Here is a 24349-nt window from a genome sequence, read left to right on the forward strand (position 1 = left end):
TGTCAGATCAACACACAAAGGCGGGAGTCACACAATCAGGAAGTGCGGGGAAGGGGGGTGGGGGGGGCGGTAGGCAAAATGTGCAGGACCACCACAGGGCTGGTGCAAACTAGAGGGGAGGGGTGGAGAGAGGTGCACACAGACAGAAAGAGAGACAGAGACAAAAGAGGAACAGAGGAAAGGAAACTGCTTTGGAGACGTGAACCACTGCTGGGACCCACAGAACTGGAAGAGACAGGATGGGTATTCCTGCTGAAATGATTCATCTTGAAAAGTCAACTGAGGGGTGACAAGGAGTGGCCTTTCTAATTCTAGAGCCGGTCCTCTAGTCTCATGTGACCCAACAGGAATAACCAAGGCTTCAACAGGAGAAATTACTCTAAAATGATGAATGAAACTAACATTTTCCCATTCTTCTTCTTCTTGTATTTTTCTTGTTTTGTTTGATTATGAGCAGCACTAGTTGCAGTGTGGCAACATGACGGCAGAACGTACGGTAGAAATAGATAATAACCAAATAGGTAAAAAATCATTGAGCCTTGGTTATAGTCAGTTCAGCCTTCCATGCAGTTTTCTGCTGGTAGAGGAGCGCAGGCAGGGGGCGGAGCCTAGCTGGAGAGGCTGTTTGGAAAATGCTTGAATACTACCACTCGAGTAGTAATGCAACCACATCTCTACTGCTTTAGGCTGCGCTCACACCAAACTTTGTTCACACTCTGGAGTGGTTCCTCTTCAAGCAAACTGCAGTGCGGTTTGTTAGCAGAGAAGAAGTCATCCAAACCAACGAGAGGAAGAAACCCCAAAATGCAAACTTTAATAATGGGTAAAAGGAGACAGATGTTGACATCTGACAGCCATGCTTGGAAAGCCTAGCAGAGCAAAATTAAGTCTGCACTGATGCTCATATTCAGCTACTTCATGTGTTCTTAACTGGTGTGAAAACCACAGAAGAAGAGACAGACAAGTCTACTGTACCTTGCTTGGCCTGGATCAGATCTCTAACCCGCACGATGACAGGTTCAAAGAAAACTCTACTCTACTCTAGCAGGCTACTGATGAGTCATGTGACTTTTGTTTACAAGCCCTGGTTCACTTGTAACTGGGCACCGTGACCCTAAAAGAACCAAATGCAAAATTGCAACAGTAAAAGTAAAAAAAAAAGAAACTTCTCCACTGTGGTTCAGACGGAAGAAAACAAACTGTTGGTGTGGAGTATGGGCCAATACCAACAGCATGACTTTTACTAGACAATACAGACTTCAACTAATAGTATGGGGGTCATCATATGAATGTAACTCCATTGCTCTACATGTGAAAAAGGGAGAAAACCAAGTTACATGTTGACAAGATAACTTGTTATCAGATTTTTGTATCAGGGAAGTTGTCTTAGCTTGGTATCAGCCTGATAGTCAATACCAGTATGAGCATTGGTGCATTCCTACCTCACTGTCTCATCCATATAAAGGTCCTCATTTCAAGCACAACTGTAACTTCTCATTTGTTTCAGAACGTATAGGGGTGTGTGTGTGTGTGTGTGTGCTTTCAGTGTTCAGATGTGAGCTCAGCTTGTACAGATAGAGGATTGGGGTTGGGTACAGGGGGTTGGGGCGGGGTACATGGGATTGGGGTTGGGTACAGGGGATTGGGGTGGGGTACAGGGGATTGAGGTTGGGTACAGGGGATTGGGGTTGGGTACAGGGGATTGGGGCGGGGTACAGGGGATTGGGTACAGGGGATTGGGGTGGGGTACAGGGGATTGGGTACATGGGATTGGGGTGGGGTACAGGGGATTGGGTACATGGGATTGGGGTTGGGTACAGGGGATTGGGGTTGGGTACAGGGGGTTGGGGTGGGGTACAGGGGATTGGGGTTCGGTACAGGGGATTGGGGTTGGGTACAGGGGATTGGGTACAGGGGATTGGGGCAGGGTACAGGGGATTGGGTACAGGGGATTGGGGCAGGGTACAGGGGATTGGGGTGGGGTACAGGGGATTGGGGTTGGGTACAGGGGGTTGGGGTGGGGTACAGGGGATTGGGGTTGGGTACAGGGGATTGGGGCGGGGTACAGGGGATTGAGGTTGGGTACAGGGGATTGGGTACAGGGGATTGGGGTGGGGTACAGGGGATTGGGGTGGGGTACAGGGGATTGAGGTTGGGTACAGGGGATTGGGGCGGGGTACAGGGGATTGAGGTTGGGTTCAGGGGGTTGGGTATGGGGCACTGCACTGAGGTTTACCACTGGCTGCATACTTACAAGACCTTTATAAGGCGCCACGCCCTGACAGCATGGAGGCAAACACACACCAGGTTACAGTGTCTGAAATCTAGACAGCTTCAGAAAAGTGTGTGTGTGTGTGTGTGTGTGTGTGTGTGTGTGCGTGTGTGTGTGTGTGTGTGTGTGTGTTGTGTGTGTGTGCGTGTGTGTGTGTGTGTGTGTGTGTGTGTGTGTGTGTGTGTGTGTGCGTATGTGTGTGTGTGTGTGTGTGCGTGTGTGTGTGTGTGTGTGTGTGTGTGTGCGTATGTGTGTGTGTGTGTGTGTGTGTGTGTGTGTGTGAGTGTGTGTGTGTGAGTGTAAGGGGCTGACCTGTGCGTGCACCAGAGCATCGTTGAACAGGATGAACCAGTTGACGGAGAAGCGGCCGGCGTTCTGCAGGGTCAGAGCCTTGTTGCTGCTCTCACAGATGAGCCGGCGCTGAGGCTTCCGCAGAGAGTCCTGAACAACCCACATGTAATATTATTATAATTACTACTACCAGACAGTACTGTTAGTAGTACTACTATTACTACTGCGATTGGTGGTGGTACGACTCCAACTTGTGCTCCTACTAATACCACTAACACTACTAATACCACAAGTGGTGGCACTATAGGACTACTGGCATGACTATATCAAGGTATATATTGAATTACTATATTCTATACTATATTCAGGTGCAGCAAGGAACCAATATCGAAGCCCACATATCAAGCGTCCAATACTGGGAAGCAGCGTGACTCCTCGCGTCCAAAAACGCCCCTGTAGAAAATGTACTATATGAGCAGGGGTGGGCAATTATTTTTTCCTGGGGGGCCACATGAGAAACCTAGATTGTTGTCGGGGGGCTTTTTTTTCATGCCGTAACCTCCGATTTTTTCACTATATAGAAAACATCAAAATAAGAATGCAAGTGTTTCAAAATAAAAGCCAATTTAGGTCATCTCATTAGATTTTTCTAGCCTCATAAGTAAAATGGTGTGGTTTGTTTTAAACTTCTCGGGCCAGGCAGAACCATCATGAGGGCCGGTTCTGGCCCCCGGGCCGTGTAATGCCCAGGTCTGCATATGGGTGACGTGCCACGGCCGTATAACTTTATCACATCAGTCAGTGAGTGACAGACATTCGCGTTTAGAGGGCTGACTGCGTTGTTGTGGTCCAGCCAAAGATATACGTACATGCATAATCAATTAAAATGAACATGGTAGAGAAATATGGCAAAGAGGAAATCAGTGAGACTATGGATTACTAAACTATTCACACAGGTTTCAGTATAGATTTCCATACATTTTTGGCTGTGGGCTCCATTTATTGGTAAAGGTAAGGGGAAAAACAAAACAAAAAACAAACCTGAGAACATACAAAAAGTGGACACACACACACACACACGCACGCAAACACACAGCCTACCGTCATCTTGCCAGGAAAGCTCTTCCAGAAGTGATAGGTGTACTCAGCCTCCTTCTTCTTCCTCTTCATCTGAAGGACCGCAGCTTCAAACTTTGAGTAGCCGTCCTGCAGCCTCTGGTAGTCACTGGAGCTCTGGCAACACACACACACACACGCACGCACACACGCACGCACACGCGCACACACACACACACACACACACACACACACACACGCATACATACGCACACAAAGAGACACTCCCATCACGCCAAACAGTCTATTTTTTTTTATTAACGGCACAACAGCTCCAAGACGCTTCACCCCCCCAGGTTCGACGCACCACTTCGAAGCAGGTCACCAGTTTGAGCAGCAGCCGGCCATATTCATGGAGGTGACGCGTTGGCAGATAGAAGAGTGCCACCAGGAGGTCGGCCACAGGGAGGTTCTCCTCGCTGCACTCTGACAGCCGCTGCAGTAGCTCCGGGCTCTTCCCGAAGAAATCTCTGCAGCCCGCGGAGGACGGGACGGACATGAGGAGACAAAGACAAAAGGTTAAGGAGAATGGAGAAATTAAACAAAACAGAGGATCATAACACGAAACTAACTTGTTTTTCTGCTAAATATGAAACTGTTCACAGGCAGCTCATCAAAATAAAACATCACCATGTCTGTAAATTACTGCTTGCAGTTGCACTCAGAGCATGTACAGTATGTGTCTGACAAATTACCTGTGTGGCTTGACAATAAGGTGGTTCAAAATAAAGTGGTTAAATGCAACCTTTTTCTTCTTATTGTTTTATTAATAAAAAGGGGTAATTAAAATTATCAATAATTATCGATATCGACTGATATGAAATATTTTATATCGCTACACTTTTTATCTACATTGCACAGCCCTAAGAGGGAGAGTAGCGAACTGTCACAGAAGACAAAGTAAATAATTGACGTGTGTGTACTCACAGTGAGGGCTTGGTCAGGGCCTGGAAACCCCCCATCACTTGGTAGTTGCCCAATGCGATGCAGTACCTTGGCAGGAAGGGGAGAGGTGTGTGGGACATCTTCATATTTTGGCATACACATACTCAGTGACTACGTTTACATGGACTGCAATAGTCCGACAGACTACTGACCTTATAATCGAAATAAGACAATATTTAGATTACCGTAAAACTTCACTTAAAAGCCGAGTCCCAAATTACCCCGCGTCCCATATAGACGCGGGGTATGGCTACATGTTTTGGTAAATAAACCATAGAATGCAGGCCCGTCACCTCAGTCTCCCACAAAATGATGAGGATGAAATCTAAAGATTTTTTGCAATTCCATCGCGGGCCACATGCGGCTGTGTGGCCCGCGATGGAATTGCAAATTCTTTTTTTTTTTTTTTTTTTTACAGTGCACCTGAACGCAACATGCAAGATACCCGCTGAATCAAGGGCTCATTATGCTTTCCGCATCAGAGAGGAACGCGAGTGTCCGCACGGAAAAGTGACGTCAAATCAGCAGACACGCCCCTCCGCAAGGCTCCGTGCGGACGGTTTTCGCCAGTTGAGTATCACTGGGATATGGGATATGATAGTCCATGTATGTCGTGTAAATACCTCATGTTCTTTCTTAAAGATAAAAAAAAAAATAAAAAAAAATAAACGACTACCGGTAGTCGACTACTAAGCACAGTGTCCACTAGTGGTTTTACTAGTCGACTAGTCTGTGAATGCCCTACTCCACATCTTAATTCGACTATTGCTTACCTGACAATATTCCAGTTAAGGTCATCAGAAAATGCTGTTTACATGGCAGTGTCTTATTCAGAATATTGTCTAGTCGGGTTACGGTTGAATTATCAGCGTGCATGTAAACATACTCATTGTAAGAGTGGAGGAAGATGTGGGCGTGGTCCAGGATGAGCAGGCCCTTGACATCTCGTCCACGCCGCAGGTTGGCAGTCAGGCTGGCTGAGTGCTGCCCGGTCAGGTGACACAGCAGGCCGAACCGCCCCACCAGTGCCTGCAGCTGCTCCAGCAGCGCAGGGCCCAGGGCCGAGCTCAGAGAGTCTGCCAAGGGACAGGAGGGGCAGGCAACACATCAGGGCAAAGCAAGCCTCAAAACAAATACATGTCTGGTCCCTGCAACTTCATAGTAGTTACAGGGACCTGTAACTTCATAGTAGTTACAGGGATCCTACATATATTCAAGTAAAAAATCCCAATTTTCCAGACCTTGATTTGTCTGGATGTTCAATGTGATTTATGTAGACATCTTTCCCCTGCTAACAAAGTCATATCACTGTATAGATAGATGACGATTGTTCTTCACAGCCACAAATATCAGAATATGTGAAATGTTTGACAGGGTTCCTTCCTACACACTTTACTTTTTTAAATTCCATATTTTTCTCAGACCCTACAGTATGTTCTTGAGTGGATGTAACTTTGGTGGGTATTTGATATAATCCATGCTGACAGCGGCTGGCTAATAAAAGCATCCCTCTATCTTAACATTATTCATCACATTAACGAAAACTGTGGACTCAAAGTGGGTCTACAACATAAAAGCTATAATTATGTGTGTATCGGACCTGAACCACAAATACTTTTTTTTCATATTCCCAAACTATTCAAGACTTGGAAATGATCTAATTCATTTGTAATACTCTTCCAGACCTGCATAGGAATCCTGAAATTAAGAACACATGGGGATTACAGCTCAATCACAAAAGTCATTCCAACGTTCTCTCCACATGCTGCAGTCTCACCCAGGTCCAGCAGGGGGCGTATTATATGCGTCTTGATGCTGCACAGCTTGCAGTAGAACTTCCTCTCAGCCGACGCTAGCTCATGCAGGCTGGCGATGAAGCCCATCACGTTCCGGTCCGACAGCGCCACGCACCGCTGGCCCCCCGCAGACACACCGCTCACATAACCCAGCTGGATCACACACACACAGCATGGTGAAAATACATCATAAATGTGGTAGAAAATAGATATTATAGATTATTCATGACATTATAATATATTTATTTATTATGATATTCTCTCTCTCTCTCTCTCTCTGTTCCTGTGAGAACTTATGCTGTAATTTGCAAACTTGCTTTTCTCAGAGATTCAGCCTGAACTGGTTTTCTGTTCGCCCAGACAACTTTCCAAGATGTTTGTTATGTAATATATGAATCAAACATAATATAATCTTCTTGACTGAATAGATGTTCTGTTTTCTGTGGGGTTTAGCCTTGTCATCAGTTTATGACAAACAAGTGTTATCTGAATGTTCTTGACTCAGCTATTTTCCAGTATAGGAGAAAGACAGAATGTTGAATGTTTGCAGTGCGGACATGGGCCTTGTTCGCGACAGACAGCAGAATTCCAATTTTGACAAAACGTGGATGCAACTTGTTACTGACTGGCTCAACAGGTGCCTCCCTCGTTTGTGTGCGATGATATGATTACTTCTTTATCTTTAGCACGACAAAATATGACGGTGTCCACGACATAAAATAATTCTAATAATTCTCCAGGTGCTTGACATGAAAGGAAAGTGTCGAGACACTTGTTTTCTGTTGCTAAAGACGTCATATCTGTCGAGCGACAGTTTCAAAAGTGTTGAGTGACAAAGCATAAATTGGGCTTAGGGATAGTTGACATTTTCTTAAAGCCCAGCCCTATTTCAATGATGATGATTGGTAGTTCTTTCTCAGCACAATCCATGCAGTTCCTTTCTCATAGTAGCTCTGGAAGGTTGGGCAAAAATGAATGCAAGGTCAATGGGGTCACGCCCCTGTATGTACAAGCTGACTGAAGCTCACTGAAATGTACGTTGTGCAATGTTGTACGTTGTGCAATGTGGATTACATTTCAGTGACCCTCAGTCATGATTGTGATGTCATCAGTGATGATGTCATCAGTGATGTCACTTGAGCAACGTCATCAGTGATGTCACTCGAGCAACTGTGATGTCATCAGTGTCTTTTTAGTTAAAATTGGCTAAGTGGGCTCTGTCGTGGTGGTGTCAGTCAACAGTCTCCACCCTAGGAATCGAGCGTGCGACATTCCTAGTAAAGCAGACTATGCTTTGGGGCGTGATTGACAGGTCGCCTGTCCAGTGATCGGCAACGCTGCAGCTCTGTCTGGTTAAAAAAGAAAGAAAAAAAAGACAAGAGTCATGGCTATTGCACTTGGTGGGTTGGGCTTGGCAAATGCTCTATGTTGTTGCCGCAGGTTCAGGCTTGATTGGCTGGGTTATAAGCAACAGCTGTCCAATTTATAACCTCAGCAGCAGGGAGGATTTATGACATATTTTTGTGTTGTATCTGAACAGCGTGTCACTTTATTGGAACAGAAAGAGCCAGAAGGTCATTGGTACAAAAAATAATTAAGGGCATGAGGGTTGATAGCAATGCAGTCTACGGTCACTTGGCACCGACAGTAAGCTTCTCCAGGTCATGGATGCCATCCTTGTCAATCAAACGGACGTTGAAGGTGGGAAGGTTCAGGATGAAGCGCCTGTTAAGTTCCTCCACGCATTTCTTCAACAGGTCTACTGCTTCAGCCGGGGTCAGACCTGGTTTGTAGTAGCGGTCGAGGATGGAGAGGGTGAGGAAGGCACCATAGCCGTGGGCGGCAAAGGGGGCCTTGGCCAGGGCAGACAGGTAGTCCATGTAGTAGAGTCCCGGGCCGTCCGCCTCGTCGTAGCCAGCCAGTAACAGGTTCACGTGATATGGAGTCCTGCTTCGAAGGTAGTCTGCGAGGTTCTTTCGTGTGAAGTTCGCTGCTGCTGCTGGGCTGAGCTCGTAACCATTCCTCATCTTGTAGAGCTGGGCATTCTTCTGGATGTACTCTGCAAACTGTACTGTGTCTCCTGCTTCTCCAACACATAGCAGCAATATCTTCTCACTTAATTTGAACATCTTGTCATGGTCATGTTTCATCTGAATGATGCTGCTGGCTGAAATGTTATCGGCAGCTACGAGCACAAAATCTGGTCCCTGTATCCCAATCAAATACTCCATTCTGTAGAGTGGCCAGTGGGTATACTTTACTCACTCGCTCAGATATAGCCAGCATTTATGACATTACTGATGATGTCATGTTTATGACATCACTGATGATGTCACAATGTCTATGAATAAGTGACATCATCAGTTCACTGGACATTGTCATTGTGACATCATTGGTGATTTATGACATCACTGATTGCAATTCTATAGTGTTGTGATCTCACTGTGTTCACACGTGACTTCTGTGTTCATCAGTGGCATCATAAATTATGTCATAAAATCACTGATCAGTGAGCGATGTCATCAGTGATGTCATTGAGGGATAATAAAACTCAAACCTCCAGAATTACAGATCAAAGAGTGATTAGATATCTAGCAAGTGTAAGTGCAACAACCCATTTTCACCAGCAGGCCAATGTGAAGAGAAGTGCATTCAAATAGCCGAGGACACAATTATCTTCCCACTATTAGTGCTGGAAAATCCTCTGGGTCGTCCGAGTTAGGCGCCAGAGCGTCGGCCGTCTCCAATTTAGGTTGGGCCCTCTCTGGGCGGGAGTGGGTCCACCTCGTCCTCCCCTGCCTCTCCCACCCCGGTGGGGCGTCACAGGCTCCCGAAGTTGATGTCCAGGCGGAAAGTGATGTCATTCACAGACCTGCGCAGGAAGTGGCCATTATCCTCCATTTCCTCCCAGCTCCCCTTGGGGTTCTCCACATGCTTGGACTGGTGGATGACGCTGGCTTGGAGGGGAACGTAGCAAAATGTTGATTTAAACGGAAACGGTGGTGCATTGAACACCCTGTTCTTGTTGTTGTTGCAGCGTTGGATCCACTGAAGCACTCGAGCCACTCTGTGTGGTAACCATGGAAACATGGAAGGTATAAATCCTGACTCTTATTTTTTGACTTTATAATGCTAGTTTAATCTAAAAGACATTGAAAATATTATTTGATTGAGAGACATTTAAAAAACAGCTTACCTTGTTATTCAATGTGTTTTATTATTATTTTCAAATAAAATTATAAATAAATCAAATAAAAAAGATCTGGCCTTCAAAAAGTTCAAAAAGGTCGTCTTATAATCAGGGTCGTCTTATATTCTGACCAAAGGTATTTATGGGAAACAGTGTCTTGGGACGCAAGACACATTTCAAGAACCTTTCGACAATAAAGTGAAATCAAATCAAATCAAAACATTTATATGTGGATGAATTTGCCATATGCCCAAGTTCACATGCTCTGTTAAGTCGCGTGTTGATCAAAGTTGTGAATGTGATTAAAAGGTGGGGTGGGCCCCGGAAGATTTTCCGATTTCAAAGTGGGCCCCCGGGATTCTTAAGTTTGGGAAGCCCTGGTCTATGGACAGAACACTGTAGCAACTACTTGTCCTTACGTTCATGCAGAAGGGCAGGAGCACAGGCTGCTGGGTGTAGCCCCCTGCCCTCTCCTCTTCCTCTTCCTTCCCCTCTCCCTCCCTCTGGCCGGGCTCCTGGGGCTCCAGCGGCGCTGCCTCCTTCACCTGCTGCCCGCTGTAGTACAGGATGGGCTGGATGCAGTCTCCATCGGCCAGCAGTACGGTGTGTCTCTCCCCGGCCCCCACGTCCCACACCCGGATCCCCTCTGACATCTGGAGGGATGAGGGGGGTTATTGGCCAAGTATTTACAGATACACAAAAAAGGTATGCACAGGCTAAAACAAACACATACAGGGGTACATTTAAACATTTAAATTAACTACTAATAATAAGTGTGTGAAAAGTGTTAAATACATGAAAGAAATGTATGTACATATATGTATAAATAAGCCACACAGGAGTGTAAACAAAGACAGATATATTATCAGATACATTATCAGATATTGCAGTTACCGTTCAACGTAAAAGTGACTTTCAGTCAAATATTGCTGTTATTTCACAGTAGACGTACTGTATTTCAAATTGTGTGTGTGTGTGTGTGGTGTGCACAGCTTTTGTCCTAGGTGTCCTGATGTCATAGGACAAACATTTAAACAAACAGATATTGCCCACTGAAACAGATATTGCCCACCTGCTCCCTTTTATATAAGGATGTACAGATCCTTTCCAAAAAATTTGGATATCATGGAAAAGTTAGTTTTTTTCCATAATTCCTTTCAAAAAGTGAAACTTTCATAGATTATAGATTCATTACACACAAAGTAAAGTATTTATTTCAACTTGCAGTGGAACAAACTAGCGGGTGGAATCTGCTGCCTTTCTTTTTTAAATCAAGCAGCATGTCGTTTTGTCACAAATCTGGGGGTAAGTCCCCCTTTAAGAAGCTGGAATCAGATAAGTGTGACTTTTTTTCCTTTAAAAGAGATTGCTCAACGCGATTAATCGATTATCAAAATAGCTGCGGATTAATCTAATAGTTGACAACTAATCGATTAATAGTTGTAGCTGTAGTGTAAGTGGCTCGAACCGAGCCACTTACTGCCCCCTCGATCCCATCCCTTCCTCTCTCCTCCAAACCATCTCACCGGACATATCTCCCTTCCTCACTACCTTCATAAACTCCTCTCTGTCCTCTGGTCTTGTTCCGCCTGCTCTAAAGACTGCAAGAGTCAAGCCTCTGCTTAAGAAACCCTCCCTTGACCCTACTGCTATTCAGAACTACAGACCTGTCCTCTTCTCTCATTCCTTTCCAAAACCCTTGAACGAGCAGCGTCCGAACAACTTTCTCTCTATCTCTCCCAGAATGACCTCTTGGACCCTCTGCAGTCCGGTTTCAAGGCTTCGCACTCCACTGAGACAGCTCTTCTTGCTGTCACAGAGGCCCTTCACACTGCTAAGGCCTCATCCCTCTCCTCTGTCCTTGTCCTCCTTGACCTGTCTGCTGCCTTCGATACAGTCAATCACCAAATCCTTCTTTCCACTCTGTCTGACCTCGGCATTTCAGGTTCTGCACTATCCTGGTTTGCTTCCTATCTCTCGAACCGCTCATACCAGATCTTATGGAGAGGGTCCGTCTCCAGATCCTGCCCTCTTACCACTGGTGTCCCCCAGGGCTCAGTCCTGGGCCCCTTACTTTTTCTTCTCTATATCAGATCTCTTGCCTATGTGATCTCTTCTCATGGCTTCTCTTATCACTGCTATGCTGATGACACCCAACTTTTCCTTTCCTTCCCCCCCTCCGACACTCAAATCGAGGCTCGCATCTCTGCATGTCTCAAGGACATTGGCGACTGGATGTCTGCCCACCACCTCAAGCTCAACCTTGGTAAGACAGAGCTACTCTTCCTCCCAGGGAAAGACTGTCCTCTCACAGATCTCTCCATCTCCATCGACAACACCACTGTACTGCCCTCCCAAACAGCTAAGAACCTTGGGGTGATCCTCGACAACCAGCTGTCTTGCTCTGCCAACATAGCTGCGACAGCACGCTCCTGTAGGTTCTCCCTCTACAACATCCGCAAAATCCGTCCCTTCCTCACAAGAGAAGCGACTCAACTCCTGGTCCAGTCACTTATCGTCCCTCGCCTGGACTACTGCAACGTGCTCCTGGCTGGCCTACCTGCCACCGACATCCGACCGCTTCAGCTCATTCAGAACGCTGCAGCCCGTCTGGTATTCAACCAACCCAAATTCTCTCATGTCACTCCCCTCTTCCGGGACCTCCACTGGCTTCCCATCTCAGCTCGCATCAAATTCAAGACACTGGTACTGGCCTACAGGGCAGTACACCAGTCAGCTCCCCTGTACCTGCAATCTATGGTCAGGTTCCAAACCTCTCACCGCTCCCTTCGCTCCTCTACCAGTGCAGGGCGCCTCGCTCCTCCTTCGCTACGGGCGCTCAAAAGTCGCTCATCCCGATCTCGACTCTTCTCCTCCCTGGCACCCCAATGGTGGAACGAGCTGCCACCTTCGGTCAGGACTGCTGAATCACTGCCGATCTTTCGGAAAAGACTAAAGACTCACCTTTTCCGGCTCCACCTGGGCCCTTCTTGATCTAACTTCTTTCTCTCTCTTCTTTCTCTCTCTTTATTTAAAAAAAAAAAAAAAAAAAAAATCCTAAACTAAAACTCGTACCACTGTTCCTTCAGGATTTGTAGTTGTCATAGACTGTGCTCCATAGTTGATTGCTCTATTGCTGACAAAAAGTGTGTTATTGTAAGTCGCTTTGGATAAAAGCATCTGCCAAATGACGTAATGTAAATGTAATGTAATGTAGTGTGTGTGTGTGTGCGTATGTGTGTGTTCGTGGGTGGGTGGGAGGGGGTTCCTCACCTTCGCAAGGCGTGGGATGGTGCTGGGTGACTCCATGTGTCCAAGCTGCCCTGAGCTGTTGCTGCCCCATGAGAAAACCTGGAAGACACAGAAAGACTATCTATCTATCTGTTGTATAAAATTGAAGTTCCATTGATTGGCATTTAATAATCAATAAGCTATAATTGCATACGCATAATTAATGGTATGTGAATTTTATACAACACTATCTATCTATCTATCTATCCATCCATCTACGTACAGTATCTATCTAAAGGTGACAGTGTATTGTGTATACTGTCAAAGTGAAGTGAATGGGTGTGTGTGAGTGAAGCTGGTGACCAACCTGAGACTGTGCGCTCAGAGCCAGGGAGTGGTGAGCGCCGGCCGCCACGCGCACAACCTCCTTACTGCTCAGACTCTTGATGCACAGCGGCTGCAACCTGCACAAACACAAACACACACACCCACATGTGTTCACTACACATTTCATTCAGAATGTCTGCTGTAGTGGAAAAAACGTCAACATATGATATAAACCTTCTGCAGTAAAATTGTTTTAATTGTGGTCGCAATAATTGAGATCTGCAGTGGGTTGCACCAGCTGTGCGTTTGACAAGTTTGATGAAGATTTGGATTGTTGGAAACTATTTTCCAAAGGCACTGCCGCTAAGCGCCGCCCAAGATGAGTGTGATTGGTTAAACCAAAAAGAGCATTTTTCCCCACAAATCCAGAATGTAGACCAACGCTGCCAGACTCCTCTCACGGAAGGGAGGGGAGGCTGGCAAGCGAGACTACTCTGTTGGTTGGTTGGTTGGTCCACAAGAAATGTTGGTTGGTCCACATAATCAATGTCAATGGAGTGGATGACATCACAATGGAGTGATGACGTCACACTCTGACATGGCGTATCTGGTCGCAGCTACAGTATTGCAAATTCACGCTTGTTTATCTCCTCTGCACAAATTTGTATTTTTTCCTTTTTCATCAATGGATTTTCTCTGTGTGTTTTCATCACTTTTTATATCACAAATAATGAAACTAAAAAGTCCCTCTGTGATGGTTCCTACCTGACCAGGTTGTCTCCGTGGCCCAGCTGGCCGTGCTCCCCCTGGCCCCAGCTCCACACCTCTGTTTGCAGGGAGGGCAGCACCTCCTGGGCCTCCGGGACAGCCCATCCCAGAGGGGTGAGAGCCACCGCCCGCAGCCTGGGACGACCCACCTTCCGCAGAAGCCGGGGGGACACTGAGGGTCCAGCGACATGCAGGAAGACACATGGAGACACACAGTCACGGGTTAGGCATACGAGCAAGGGATTTTGCACCATTCATTTTTCCATAGCCATTTCGTAAAATGACTATACTGCACATTGTACAGTATGCGCTGTACTGATGACTGCACACAGCGCATGCGCCTCATGGCAAATGAGGAAGTAACTTCGGTTGCTCTTGGTTAGTTTGGTTAATCTTTGTTAGTTCTGGGTGTGTGGATGTACTTCAAAAATGACAGTTTCACATAACTTATTATTTCATCATGTGGTGACTACATGAGTCACAACATGTACATGTGAGTGTTTCTGGCACTGTTGGAATGTGTATTTTGAGCGACTGTACCATTGTATCGCTAAGCTAAGTAGCAGCGAGGGCTGTCCCGCTGCTTGTACATGCACATGTGCTGTTTTGCACAGTGACGATAAAGGCACTGTCCACAGACATGAGCAGGGAGCTCCTGGAGGGCTCACCGATGTCACACAGGTCCGACAGATATCTAGCATGCTAAATAGCTGGTGGTGTCAGGAGAGAAGAGCGTAGTGAGGCAGGCACAGCCGGGGTGATGTCTGCTGTCTGCAGCACGCTACAAACAGCCAAGACTGAGGAAGCCCTTCTACAGTATTGGTACAAACTGCTGTCCCTCAACCAAAAAAAACGGATTTAAAAAGGTTTTAAGTAGCTATGCAAATGTTAGATGTTTACTAAGATCATTCTATTATCTATTGAAACCTGAAATAATATTTGAGATAGTCTGACATTGAACCAGTTTTGGAGAGTGACTCATAGATATTGTGTGAGTGTGTGTCACACTGTGGACTCGTCTGGGATTCTCCTGGTGAAATATCTTATAATGTCGCAGCTCAGTCATATAGTGTGAAAGCTACAACAACACAAAGACTCCTGATTACAAGACAGACAGTTGTGTAGTGTGAAAGGAACAGCGACTGATGAGTGATGACTGATGAACGTCGGGTAGTGTGTACGAGCCATAACCTGCACTTGTCTGTTTATCAAACGCTTCACACATCAGAATTTAGGCACAAATTGGAAATGTGTAGGGTGACGCAATTCTGTGCGGAATATCTTATCTCATCTTTATATCCTGTCTTATCTTAATATCTACACTTTAAATTCTCGGTCATGAAGCCCAGTCAGTTAGTCAGCGATGTTTTTCATGAAAAGTGTTTGGATTGAGGACAGACTGTGTAGAGTGCCTCGAATTAAACAAATCTCTGGTGCAACGTTCAGCAAGGCAAATCAATGAGTTATCAAGGCGAAGACATGCACACACACACACGCCGTCGCACGCACGCACACGCACGCACACACACACACACACACACACACACACACACACACACACACACACACACACACACACACACACACACTTAACATTTAAATGATTTATTTATGTCCACATGGATACAAAGTACAAAGGACATAAACACTAATAATGCAATCAGATGTTGGGAGTCAGTCAGTTACATGAGTGTGACACACACACACACACACACACACACACACACACACACACACAGAGCAGAGTGATTAAGCTCAGCCGGCTCTTCCATGTGGGACTCAAAAAGTACTGATAGACTCACTGAAATGATTTATTTCACCAAGTTTTATATTGAAAGTGGTGGTTCAGTCTGCCTGTGCTAGTACCTCCCACTTTATAAATACAGGCAGGGATCTAAATATTATTGAAATAATATTGTGAGGAAGAATATTTGCCTAACCATTATTTTGGATATTTATGGTACTTAATTTGCATATATTTGAAAAGATTGAAATGCTGCAATGCTGTATTTATGATTTGTTTGGACAAGATGTAATTTGTCTTTCCTTCTGTTCAGAACCATGGCGATCCTCATGGCAATCTTTGGGCAATCAACATCAACCTTTAAATAAATAAATTGGACGATGGATTGCAACTCTTGTTTCCTGGTGGTTTGTGACTCCAGTTAGAACTTTAAATCCACTATAAACTGCCAGGAAATGTATCACAGTTTAGCATCGCTTCATCCCTAGAGCCAGGGTGAGAGTTTTTTTCAACCCCTTGATCATTTTTTTGCATCATTTTGGCCCTTTTCAAGCAATTTCACAAATTAACTATGACATTTACAGTACATCATCACATATCAGCAGATTTGTTTTACTTCTCTCCCACTGCTGGAAACTGGCGATAAGCGCTACAGAAGACTTTCTGTCCTAACCAGTCCATCTGCCAACCTCCATTGTTTTTTTGTTTTGCATTATGGGTTGGTTTATTTTTTGTTGATGCAGTGGTTTGTGTGACTGTGTTGATGCAGTGGTTTGTGTGACTGTGTTGATGCAGTGGTTTGTGTGACTATGTTGATGCAGTGGTTTGTGTGACTATGTTGATGCAGTGGTTTGTGTGACTATGTTGATGCAGTGGTTTGTGTGACTATGTTGATGCAGTGGTTTGTGTGACTATGTTGATGCAGTGGTTTGTGTGTCTGTGTTGATGCAGTGGTTTGTGTGACTATGTTGATGCAGTGGTTTGTGTGACTATGTTGATGCAGTGGTTTGTGTGTCTGTGTTGATGCAGTGGTTTGTGTGACTATGTTGATGCAGTGGTTTGTGTGACTCTGTGTTGAGGCAGTGGTTTGTGTGACTCTGTGTTGATGCAGTGGTTTGTGTGAATGTGTGTTGATGCAGTGGTTTGTGTGAATGTGTGTTGATGCAGTGGTTTTGTGACTCTGTGTTGATGCAGTGGTTTGTGTGACTGTGTTGATGCAGTGGTTTGTGTGACTGTGTGTTGATGCAGTGGTTTTGTGACTCTGTGTTGATGCAGTGGTTTGTGTGAATGTGTGTTGATGCAGTGGTTTTGTGACTCTGTGTTGATGCAGTGGTTTGTGTGACTGTGTTGATGCAGTGGTTTGTGTGACTGTGTTGATGCAGTGGTTTGTGTGAATGTGTGTTGATGCAGTGGTTTTGTGACTCTGTGTTGATGCAGTGGTTTGTGTGACTGTGTTGATGCAGTGGTTTGTGTGACTGTGTGTTGATGCAGTGGTTTTGTGACTCTGTGTTGATGCAGTGGTTTGTGTGAATGTGTGTTGATGCAGTGGTTTTGTGACTCTGTGTTGATGCAGTGGTTTGTGTGACTGTGTTGATGCAGTGGTTTGTGTGACTGTGTTGATGCAGTGGTTTGTGTGAATGTGTGTTGATGCAGTGGTTTTGTGACTCTGTGTTGATGCAGTGGTTTGTGTGAATGTGTGTTGATGCAGTGGTTATGTGACTCTGTGTTGATGCAGTGGTTTGTGTGACTGTGTTGATGCAGTGGTTTGTGTGAATGTGTGTTGATGCAGTGGTTTGTGTGACTGTGTTGATGCAGTGGTTTGTGTGAATGTGTGTTGATGCAGTGGTTATGTGACTCTGTGTTGATGCAGTGGTTTGTGTGAATGTGTGTTGATGCAGTGGTTTGTGTGAATGTGTGTTGATGCAGTGGTTATGTGACTCTGTGTTGATGCAGTGGTTTGTGTGAATGTGTGTTGATGCAGTGGTTATGTGACTGTGTGTTGATGCAGAACTCACTGGAAAGAATATAAATAGTCAACAGCCGTCACTTGGAGTCTGCTTGTGTCTAAAAATAGAGTTGGTTGTTATTTCACAGATGGCAGGCTTGTTGCAGCAGGTTTCTGTGCTGTTTAGATATATTTTACCTGTATTTTTACCTGTAATCATCTGTTATTATGAGGAATAAGTGTCGCAGATTGCCCCCCCCCCCCCCCCCGCCTCTGCTGTCGTTCTACTTGGATAATGAAGCATTTATCTATCTATCAATACTGTGACTGCTGGACAGAGCCATTCGTTTCCTTCCCTGGGCATGTAACAAACACACGCTGCCAGAAGGAGCATGCGCACATGAACACACACGTGCCCTCCAACGAAGAGCCATCTGGTTACCCACAGCACAGCAGGAGAGGAACACAGACAGGAGTGGATGGTGTTTGGCCTGTAGCAGCTACACACCACAGCCGGGTGGAAAATAATCCCTTATCTTAAATAATAGCTGTGGTGTCAAGACTCCCTTTATCCATTTCAAAACTCCTCCAGGCTGGAAATTATTTTTTCCAGGCTGTAGTTTCTTAACTCATTGAGTGCCAGCCACTTTTGGAGAACGGACGCTCCCAGTGCCAGAGTTTCAGAGCGTTTTCAGTGATTTCTCGAGGCCCACAGAATATTGTGTGATATTACTATGTAAACACCGAACACGCAAGAAGAACGATGAGACTCTATTCTATCATCAGCAAAAACAGGTTTATTGATATCATTTTCCGTTCTTTAGTTATCAGCCGGAGAAGATAGCTTGATTTAACCAAAAACAGCCGTTTTTTTCTAGAAGCTGAGATAAAGAGCCTTTTGTGAAATTAAACATTTCATGCACATCACTGACTGAAGCTAATATTTTCTGATGTAGTCACACCTCAAAAATAATTTCCTTCAATAGAGCAGCGAAAACCAAGGAATTTTGTTTGGCAAAACGATATTTTTTAGCTGCAACCAGCAGCGCTGGCCCCTGCGTGCGCTGCTGGTTGCAGCTTCTTGTTGGTCTTGATTTGCTGCTGGTGGGCATCAGATATTCTGGCTTGGGTTTGCCAATCCTGTCCTGCTGTCTGGGTCTGTCTGGGTCAGTGTTGTGTGCTGCTCTGCGTGCCCCCCCCCCCCCCCCCTCAACTGCACACTCCTCCTCCGTATGGGAGTGTCTCTGGGGCTTTCTGGTGCGTTTGCTCTGCACTGAAAAGTCCGCTACATCCAGCTTTTTTACAGCGTTCCGCGTGTATTTGTCACCGGCTCCCATGCTTCCAGTTGAGAATAATAACAACTAATAACAAAATCATGCGGATGGGCTATCGCAGCGGACACGGAGGTGCTCAATTGTGGCAGCAGATTGGCTGCTGCAGGCACAGCTAACATTATGCTTCATGCATATCGATGCATACGGATGCGATGCGATTTCCGTTTCTCCAACGACTTCTTCTCTGTTTTTTCCTCGCCTTTCTGTAATCTGGAGAGCACTGTCGCCACCTAATGGGTCCCTAAAATAGCTTTTACACATTCAACAGCCACCATACTTTCACAGGAGATGGATCTGGCTTTGATGCACGTCCCACCGTCAAAAAACGCAATTGACGAACATACTCGTCCTTGGCACTCTACGTTACTAAACCAATTGACGAACATACTCGTCCATGGCACTCAATGAGTTAACCTTGCTTGCAAGATGGATAACCTCGCGAGATCAAAAGAGATTCTCTCGAAGTAATCCATCTTGTCATGCACAGGCAGTTAGGATGATTGGCCGAACCATGCAGGCTCGACGAATCAGCGGCAGCCTTAGGCGGGCTTTCTGTGTGTCGCACATGGTCTTTGTAGTTCTTTTCACTCGTCAACATGGCTGCCGCCGCGGAAGTGACAGGCAGTCTGAATGAAATTGAATGTAACGTTCCCAATTCTATGTATTAAATTCTAAAAAATTACCCTCAACATTTGGGAAGGCTAAGCCACACAACTAGTTCGTTATAATCGAACGTCATGCTTCGAAGGCGACTTTACGACGATGAGGACGGTGAGGAGGACTCAATCACTCTTACAGGCACAGGCAGACGTCAGAGGCATGCGATCTGATTGGTTGAAGTTAACACGCACCAGCGGTGATAGACAGATGGGTCATCCAATCAGCTGCCAAATAGCTTGGAAAAAGTGCCCGCCTCCGTCAGCGGGTTGGATTACTGCATTGCCAGATGGACTGGTTTAGTGAAACGTAATGTGAAGCTAACCGTCCATCTGGCAGCGTCAGGTTAGTAGTTTCTTGGACCGATTTCAAAAATGTGCTTGGCGAAAGCTGGTGAAGGTGAAGCTGAAAGCGTCTGAGTGACAGAGCTGGAAAATATTTTTAACATCCACAAATAAAGCAATGTGTGAACAGCAGGGTCTTTAATATTATAAAATGTGCAGCCACATGTATAAGGCTGGGTATCAGTATCTATACCTTTAAGGTATCGACCAAAATCGTTATCTTTCTTTATCTTTATTGTTTATTTTATTACAGGGACAATGCACAATAAATATATTGCACCAGAAATAGCTAGTAGCTAATTTGCATCTGTAGTCCCTGGGCGGGAGAAATACCCCAGTATGTACCGAGACCATTTGTATGATTTGGCTCGAAGCCAATCACCACAACAAGCATTCTTTAATGCCATGTGTGATTGGCCAACTACCGTACTAGCAGCTACAACCCATACAGTCTGTGGTGGTGAAGTCAGAGTCATGTGACAGAGTTGGCAGTTCAGCGTGCTGAGATGCCACGAAAACGTGGCCTAAAATTTTTTAAGGGTATCAATTGGTTGTTATCTGTATCACTTTAAGGGTACTGGTATTGGTAGGTATCACTTTAAGGGTACTGGTATTGGTATGTATCACTTTAAGGGTACTGGTATTGGTATGTATCACTTTAAGGGTACTGGTATTGGTATTGGTACCGTCATTTTTTTAAACGATACCCAGCCCTACATTAAAGCAGATCTTTCAAGACTTTAACTCTGACTTTGAGATAGGAAAGGTGAGCCTAAAAAAGCATGTTGAAATCGGAGCAAATCACCTGAGACTGTTAGGAGCGAGAGCTAAGATGATAATAGAAAGTGATATAATACCACTCACTCCCTTCCTTTCAATCCCCCTCAACACTTTCTCTTGGCTGTAAAAACCTATTCGGTCAGGAAGGTGTCATCTTTACCCAGCAGCCTGTGTTATTCCTGACCGCTGCCCTCGAGACAGATGAACAAAGTTAGAGGCTAAACATTGACCTACATTCCATTGTGCCTCTCTACTTTTAATCACACTTTAACAAAGGCTGCCATTCAGACGGGTTCACTTAGCTTGAACTCAGCCTACAAACGAGTAGCGTTCACATGATGCAGCACAACGATGACAACTCAGCCTACAAACGAGTAGCGTTCACATCATGCAGCACAACGATGACAACTCAGCCTACAAACGAGTAGCGTTCACATGATGCAGCACAACGATGACAATTCAGCCTACAAACGAGTAGCGTTCACATGATGCAGCACAACGATGACAACGCTTCAGGCCTTGTTCACGAGTGACTATTGATGTTACTGTACGCCTCAAGTCCATCCCCCATTTTACGTGGATGGGACTTACTCATATGCTTTCAGTACGGTAGCAGCGACTCTATTCTGGCCTGGATCTGTTGTTTTCATTAGGGCTGGGCAATATAATCGATACGGCAATATATTGCGATATTTTATTTCCCGATACTGTATCGATACTTGGACGCCAAGTATCGCGATATAAAATAATTTTTTTTTTTTTTTTTTTTGCAGGCCATGCCATGCCAGGCCTCTGCATCTGGTGATTCCCACCCCTAATCGATACTGTATCGATATTTCCCATATCTATGCGTTCAGTAACACTCAACACTCAGTAGTTTTGACTGAATTTGTCCACTAACTTATCAGTATAAAGTGATGTACATATTATTACACTACCTGGGTGGTACACAGTGTGTTGTATCTTTAGCTCTATTATTTAATTTTGAGTAAATTCTTTTGCAATATATCGCAATATGTATCGCATCGCAATATATCGTGATCCAATCGTATCGTGACCCAAGTATCGTGATATGTATCGTATCGTGAGATCCTTGCCAATACCCAGCCCTAGTTTTCATTATTTGTTGGTTTTAATATCTTTTATTTATACGATGTCAAGTTGTTTTATGTGTTGTTTAGGGCTGGCACGGATCACGGATAATCCGTGACCCGTACGGATCAGCCCCCACGGTTCGGCACACGGTTCGGAACGTCGTGGTCCGCGGACCCCCCCCCCCCCTCCCCTTTCGTTTCATTTAACGTTTAACGTTAGTGTATGAGAACGCCCAGCGCAGCCAGACACAGACAGGAATAATCATGGCAAGCACAAGTGAGCTTCCTCAACCCTTGTCGCCGCTGTAAAGTATCTCTGAAGGCTGTGGCTAGTGGCTCCTAAAGACAGCGTGACAACAAACTTATTTCAACACCTCTGAAAAAGCACAGGAATGCGATCAGCGTGTTGCGCGCTGCACAATATAACGAGAGCCACAACACACACACGCGCACACGTTTCACAAACACATTATCACCGGACGGTGAAATGTTGCCTTAGGACACATAACAACAAAACAATACGTGGGGCCACTGAGTAGCTTAACGTAGCATCAACGTTATATTTCCAGACTGACCTGGTCTGGTCTGTAGGTCTGTACCCGTGTCATGTGACTGGTGCAAGCAACAGCCACGAAGTTAGGCATAGCAGTGCCACCTAAAACAGGAAGTTTTGCCTGCCTTCAGAGTAAAAGCATACATTGTGTCACTTATGAGAAAAAAATATTTTTTGAGCTGTGCAGGGCAACAAATGGTTAGAGAATTATAATAGTATTAAAAAAATCTAATCGAAAATCTAATTTTGAGAGAAAAAATCTGATCTATATATTTTTTTGCTGATCCGAAAAATCCGTGATCCGTGGCTCAAAATCCGTCACGCGATCCGATCCGTGGGTTTTCTGATCCGTGCCAGCCCTAGTGTTGTTCTTATGTAGATTTTAATCCAAATTTCACTCCGGAAAATAAAGTTGAAGTTGAAATTGAGAGAATGGCTGCCTAAGGTTTCAGCTGCTCACATTGCACTATAGCAACTTAATTTACTTTACAGAGACTGTAACCCATGCTCGACTGTGCTTTTTCTGACTGTGGTCAAAGGGCACTCTGTCTTATGCCTTCTGGTTCTGCCCTTCACTGCCCTTCACTCTAAGCCTTAGAGTACCAGTCAAATATTTCACTTAGAGTCTAAGGCCTACAGTACAAAGTAACCCTTCAGCCGGAGGCAGAACTCGCCATTTTCGGCTGCTCGGAGACCTCTCTGGGCTTCCCCACAGCTGTGCAGCTGTCTCTGACACTGGGAACAACTGTTGCCAAATAAACGTATTCTGAAAGAATGGAAGTCCCCCCCTCTTCACCTTTTTTCCGGTGAAGAGGGGTCCGGTGGTTGACGGACATGATCTCTGTTATAAGAATGGAGAGACTCAGATCCCTGAGAACCAACTCACTTAAAAGGTTTCTAGATATTTGGGACCCGTTTCTAACCTACCTCGACGAGGTTGGGGGGTGGTGGATGACCTGCCCGACTAAGTTCCTGTTGGACACCTTGCGTGGGACCCCATGCACAACGTCTCTTACAAACACATAAGCACTCGATATGGATGGTAGCACCACATCACAATAACTGTTAATACATGTATGTTTTTGTTTTTTTGTTTTCTCCTTTCCTGTGTCTGAGCTTGTTCATCTGTTTGTTCATATTATGTTATAATTTAAAATAAAATGTAAAAAAAAGAAAGAAATTGAGTTAAAGCATGTGCGACTCGTCCAGTATCCGACCAGCTGACGCACATAGAATACAACAAAGAAGTGAGTGCAATCACAACGCCATGACGCCTGACACCTTTGCCATGCTTGCAAGCTGGAAGGCGAAGCCCGAAGCGCACGCACGCACGCACGCCCGCACACACACACCCACACTGACCGAGACATGCACGTGTGCAAGCCGTACTTACGCAGCAGTGTATAGGAGGACGATAAGAGGTGAACGGCGTATCTACCCTGAGAGAGGAGTCCAGGCAGAGACAGGCGGCGTCGCAGACCCTCCTCCTCCTCCTCGCGGATGTCCCCCGTGCTCGAGCTCTTCTTCCCCTGCATGGACTCCTCCAGGCGGACCCGCTCGCCCGGGACGGCCCCCGGAGGCCCCGGCCCTCCCGCCGCGGCCCCCGTGGAGGTGGGCAGGTAGAAGTTCATCATCCTTTTGAGGGAAAGCGCCTCGTAGGTGGAGGCCACCCTCTCGCCCACCGCCGAGGCGCAGGACGCCACCAGGCTGTTGAGAGTGGAGGGGCTGGGGGCCGCGGAGGTGGAGAGGGGATCTGAGGGCTGGAGCAACAAACACACCACAGTCAGGCACACGCACACTTCAGGTCAAATGACAAAATGTCAGCGGAAAAAGAGTAGGCTGTTATCATGTCTTACTACATTCTGCTTTTGTGTTTCTTGTGCTTTTCCTGATGCTCGTCCTATGTCAGTGGTTCTCAACGTGGGGTCTGCGGGACCTCCAGGGGTCCTTGAGGGGCTTCCA

General features: G+C 45.7%; 1 protein-coding gene and 1 pseudogene across 2 annotated transcripts in view; both read right to left on the reverse strand.

Annotated features, from left to right (window-relative positions):
- als2b (alsin Rho guanine nucleotide exchange factor ALS2 b) overlaps positions 1–24349 on the reverse strand; it is a 64358-nt gene that overhangs the window by 28349 nt on the left and 11660 nt on the right. Inside the window, exons 4-14 of the mRNA XM_083634411.1 lie at positions 23826–24147; positions 13934–14108; positions 13209–13305; positions 12884–12961; positions 10030–10263; positions 6402–6573; positions 5511–5700; positions 4607–4672; positions 3987–4149; positions 3665–3796; positions 2585–2713 (exon numbers count right to left, since the gene is read on the reverse strand). Of these exons, the coding sequence (XP_083490537.1) occupies positions 2585–2713; positions 3665–3796; positions 3987–4149; positions 4607–4672; positions 5511–5700; positions 6402–6573; positions 10030–10263; positions 12884–12961; positions 13209–13305; positions 13934–14108; positions 23826–24147 (1758 nt within the window). The remainder of the gene's footprint in view (positions 1–2584; positions 2714–3664; positions 3797–3986; positions 4150–4606; positions 4673–5510; positions 5701–6401; positions 6574–10029; positions 10264–12883; positions 12962–13208; positions 13306–13933; positions 14109–23825; positions 24148–24349) is intronic.
- Positions 8052–8651, reverse strand: LOC310774354 (proteasome subunit beta type-2 pseudogene; annotated as a pseudogene). The gene has a single exon. The product of its transcript is annotated as a proteasome subunit beta type-2 pseudogene (transcript).

Source organism: Poromitra crassiceps (genome assembly GCF_964638095.1).
Source record: "Poromitra crassiceps genome assembly, chromosome: 3".
NCBI lineage: Eukaryota > Metazoa > Chordata > Actinopteri > Beryciformes > Melamphaidae > Poromitra > Poromitra crassiceps.